This window comes from Helianthus annuus, chromosome 17 (genome assembly GCF_002127325.2).
Source record: "Helianthus annuus cultivar XRQ/B chromosome 17, HanXRQr2.0-SUNRISE, whole genome shotgun sequence".
NCBI lineage: Eukaryota > Viridiplantae > Streptophyta > Magnoliopsida > Asterales > Asteraceae > Helianthus > Helianthus annuus.
In genome coordinates this window covers 188,287,618-188,291,551 of record NC_035449.2, presented here as the reverse complement: position 1 = coordinate 188,291,551, position 3,934 = coordinate 188,287,618, and the positions used below count along the sequence as shown (strand labels likewise).

Below are 3,934 nucleotides of genomic sequence, written 5' to 3'. Positions count from 1 at the left end.
ACGGTTTTCACAACTCAATATGGTTCTCATTTTATCCTAACCATATATATATATATATTTGAACAGCCTTTATCATTGTATATATATCTTGCAAGTTTTCTAACTCAATTGGTATCTTAAATGCATTGAAGGTAATATTGATACTGTACTGATTTAATCTTAAATATTTGTTTTGTATAAGATTTTTAAGACAACGCAAATAACTTGCATTAGTTTACTACCAAATGAACATTTCAAGCCATACAAATTACATTTCAAAGATAGCACAAAGCGCACACATTGTATAAACTAAGTATATGACACAATAGCTTTATCTATCTATGTAAGGCATATAAGGATAATTCATTCATATCTTGTCCTGTTCCATATAATAAAAAACAGACTAGCGCTGGCTTTGGTGGTTACCATATCTTCAACAGGCTCATTGTTTACCGGTAGACGAATATCTTTGCCTCATTTACTACTCGATCTTTCCAAACAAATTTAACCAAGTTTAGCATATCCATACCATTATTTTGTTTGCCTTCTACAGTTCCAATATCAGGTCTACACGGTAAAACAAAGAGTACGTAGTAATCAGTAAGTTGGTGATTTATAGCTTGTAGATCGATCGATATATTATATCCTAACCACCAAATCCTTAAACTTATAATAGTAGTAGTAGTATTAACAAGATGTCATATCATAAAACGGGTCTTGACATTTGGAGATGTTTCAAGAAGTATTTATCCATTAAATTTACATTTGAAATTCTTGAGACTCTACTAAGTTAGCTGTCTTTAGACCACCCGTAGTGGGGCGTGTTTTTAAAAAAAAAAATTCAAAAAAAAGCCCCAAAACGCCGTCCCCCCCACTACACCGGGCGTTTTTGGGCGTTATATTTGACAATTTTGCATGTTGGCGTTTTCATTAAAACGCTGAATTTGGTTTTCATTGTCTGACAATCACTTTGGTCCTCCAATCACTTTTGCCCACCCACACTTTTCAACCTGACATCCATTTGACTTTTTTTTTTGCATTAAAAATAATATGGGCATTATAATTCTTCACCACTACACCACTTTATGCTATAATGCCCTATGCTGACTGGGATGACACGTGTCGGATAATGCCCCATGGTGGGGGCATTATAATTCTTCACCACTACACATGGTCTTAGTACATGGGTGAATGAAGAAAGTAGTATTTGTAGTTATGCTTGTGGAAAATGCATTGAATTTTAATAAGTTACCTTTTTTTTGTTATTTTCTCACTGGTTTTATTAAATCTTTTTGACATCATGCTTATTTTGGCTACCTAGCTAGGATATTAAATTAAAAACGTGATGCTTATTGTTTTCAAAGAAAAACTTGTGTTACTTAAATTTTTGATCCTCTTAATAACTATACTCTAGTAGTATTTCTTTTAAATTTATCATACGGGTCGGGTAGTTGGTTGAGATACATCTCTTACGTACTCGGAAATGAATTAAGTTGCTTGTTTTTATTAGATGGTACTTACAGTCTGCATCTGATTTTATCCAGCGTTCTCTTTTCCAGTTGGTAGCTGCATATGACGCCTTGCTCCTTGTTTGGTTTGCAGGGCGAGGGAATATAATTATATCTTCGGGTTTCATTTTACGTCTGTTTCTATGCCCCGCATTGCTTTTCTTCACATATTTTCGCATGTTTTCAGATATAGCCATGGCTTCAAGATGAACCATCTGGAGAATCTGCATGTGTACGTACGAATTCATTAGATTAAGTTGGATGCTACGCACGATCATGGTAGGTAAATAATAAACCAACCATTGTCCTGTTTGTAAATAATAATCTGACCTACGTAATTGGTATACAATAATCCTACCTATCAACATGTTGGTACTCAATGAACTTCCATTAATTTTTTTTAACTGAAGTTAATTTTTAAGTTTTATTTATTACACAAAAAGTCCCTGTAGTTGTAATTTACTAGTTTTAACTATTTTATAAAACAAAAAAACCTCAAGGGACTGTAATTTACTAGTTTTAAAATAGTTAAAACTAGTAAATTACAACTACAGGGACTGTTTGTGTAATAAATAAAACTTAAAAACTAACTTCAGTTAAAAAAAATTAACGGAAGTTCATTGAGTACCAACATGTTGATAGGTAAGATTATTGTATACCAATTACGTAGGTAAGATTATTATTTACCAACGAGACAAAGATTGGTTTATTAAAAACCAATTTTCCTAATTAAAATGGATGGATGGATGGACGGACGAACCTTGTGCAGCTTTTCATCAGCTGAAGCAGACTCACTAGTCAGTATCTTTCTCATTAAATGGCTATCAGTTTTCTGTTCCTTATGTTTTCCTATATTGCTTTTAGTTTCCTCTACCATTTTGGTTTTCTGGAACAACTCTAAGAGTGTTGTTCTATTGTGTTTAACTTCAGTTGATTCTTGTGCGTTATCATCCGAACTCAACGCCCTCTTTAACTTGTTATTCAGTACATTGGTTTCATTTTTCATCATATTCTCAACATAAGTGGCAAAGTTTGGCGTCGCTAGACTAGTGATGAGTCGATCTCTTTCAACGCCTCTTATACCGCCAGCACTTGAGCTCTCCTCCAAGTGATCATTGACAAAATGCTGCACATGATTTAGCACAAAAAGTTAATCATACTAGGTTGTTAGATGATGCCCACCCTAAGACATACATAAATAGATTTGATACAATATTCAACCTATAGTATATTTAATAGCTAACAACTAGGGTGCAAACGAGCCGAGCTACTCGCGAGCTACTCGAGCTCGGCTCGAAAAAAAGCTCGAACAAGCCGAGCTTAAACGAGCTCAAGCTCGAGCCCGAGCCTAAAAAACAAGCTCGTTTAGTAAACGAGCCCGAGCCCGAGCTTTGCTTATCGACCTCGAGCTGGCTCGCGAACCTAAACGAGCTTTCTGTTTATATATTTTTTATTAATATATTAAACATATATTTATATAATAATAATTACCATTTGTATAAATATAAAAAAATAACTTAATTATATGTATAATAATAATTATAATTAATATAAATTAATTAATAAATACTATGAGTCGAGCCCGAGCCGAGCTCGAGCTTGAAAAATTACCTTCGAGCCGAGCTCGAGCTTTAGAAATAAAGCTCGAATCGAGCCGAGCTCGAGCTTTCATATGTTAAACGAGTCGGCTCGGCTCGTTTGCACCCCTACGAGTAACAACCTCAAATCCGGGTTGGTGACTATAACCATAGTCCTAAAGAAGCGTAGATGGTAAATTAACCACCTTTTCATTTCTTAATATACTTATAATTAGTGGCAAAGAACACACGTACCTTCAGCTTCACCTTCATGATTTTGGGGAGGGGAATCGATTATTTGATATGGAGAACTGAAAATAAATGTTGTGTATATGTGAATCATGCATTTTTTATGGCTTTTTATAGATGCTTTTGAAGGTCTAATTATTGGCAGGTGACAGCAACATTGAGGAAATAACAACGTTTGGAGTTGGATATTTGCATAAAGTGCAAACGTACACGTTCCTATGTGCGTCTACTCTATTTAATTAAATGAATAATACATGTCATCACCATAAGTGATTTCACCTTTTTTTCCCATCCAAATCCTTCGATTACGTAGAAAATACTAACTTAATATTATTAAGAGTAAACTGCAATTTTACCCCCTGGATTTAGGCCAATTGATACCCTCACCTCCTCCTAACAAAATAATTACAATTTTACCCCCCAATGTTCGCTGTTATGTCGCAAGTTTACCCCTGGCATCAGTCAACGGTAGTTTGACTCTTATAGGTAAGGGTATTTTGGTAATCTTACCCTATATTTATTATTATTATTATTATTATTATTATTATTATTATTATTATTATTATTATTATTATTTATAAAATCAAATTATCATCATCATCTTCAAATACTCACAGATCC

General features: G+C 34.0%; 1 protein-coding gene across 1 annotated transcript; it reads right to left on the bottom strand.

Moving 5' to 3' along the window:
- Positions 1-224: 224 nt before the first annotated feature.
- LOC110921576 lies at positions 225-3,433 on the bottom strand. Its single transcript, XM_022165926.2, has 4 exons — positions 3,320-3,433; positions 2,248-2,613; positions 1,501-1,711; positions 225-546 (listed from the first exon to the last, which is right to left on the bottom strand). The coding sequence occupies exons 1-4, from the start codon at positions 3,335-3,337 to the stop codon at positions 527-529; spliced, it is 615 nt and encodes a 204-aa protein (XP_022021618.1). The 5' UTR covers positions 3,338-3,433; the 3' UTR covers positions 225-526.
- Between the last annotated feature and the right edge of the window lie 501 nt (positions 3,434-3,934).

Excerpts from the sequence above, each read along its gene's own strand:
- LOC110921576 (XM_022165926.2), bottom strand. Across the intron at positions 1,712-2,247 it reads CTGATGAAAAGCTGCACAAG|ATTCTCCAGATGGTTCATCT; the intron begins GTTCGTCCGTCC and ends GTACACATGCAG. Across the intron at positions 547-1,500 it reads GATAAAATCAGATGCAGACT|ACCTGATATTGGAACTGTAG; the intron begins GTAAGTACCATC and ends TTTACCGTGTAG.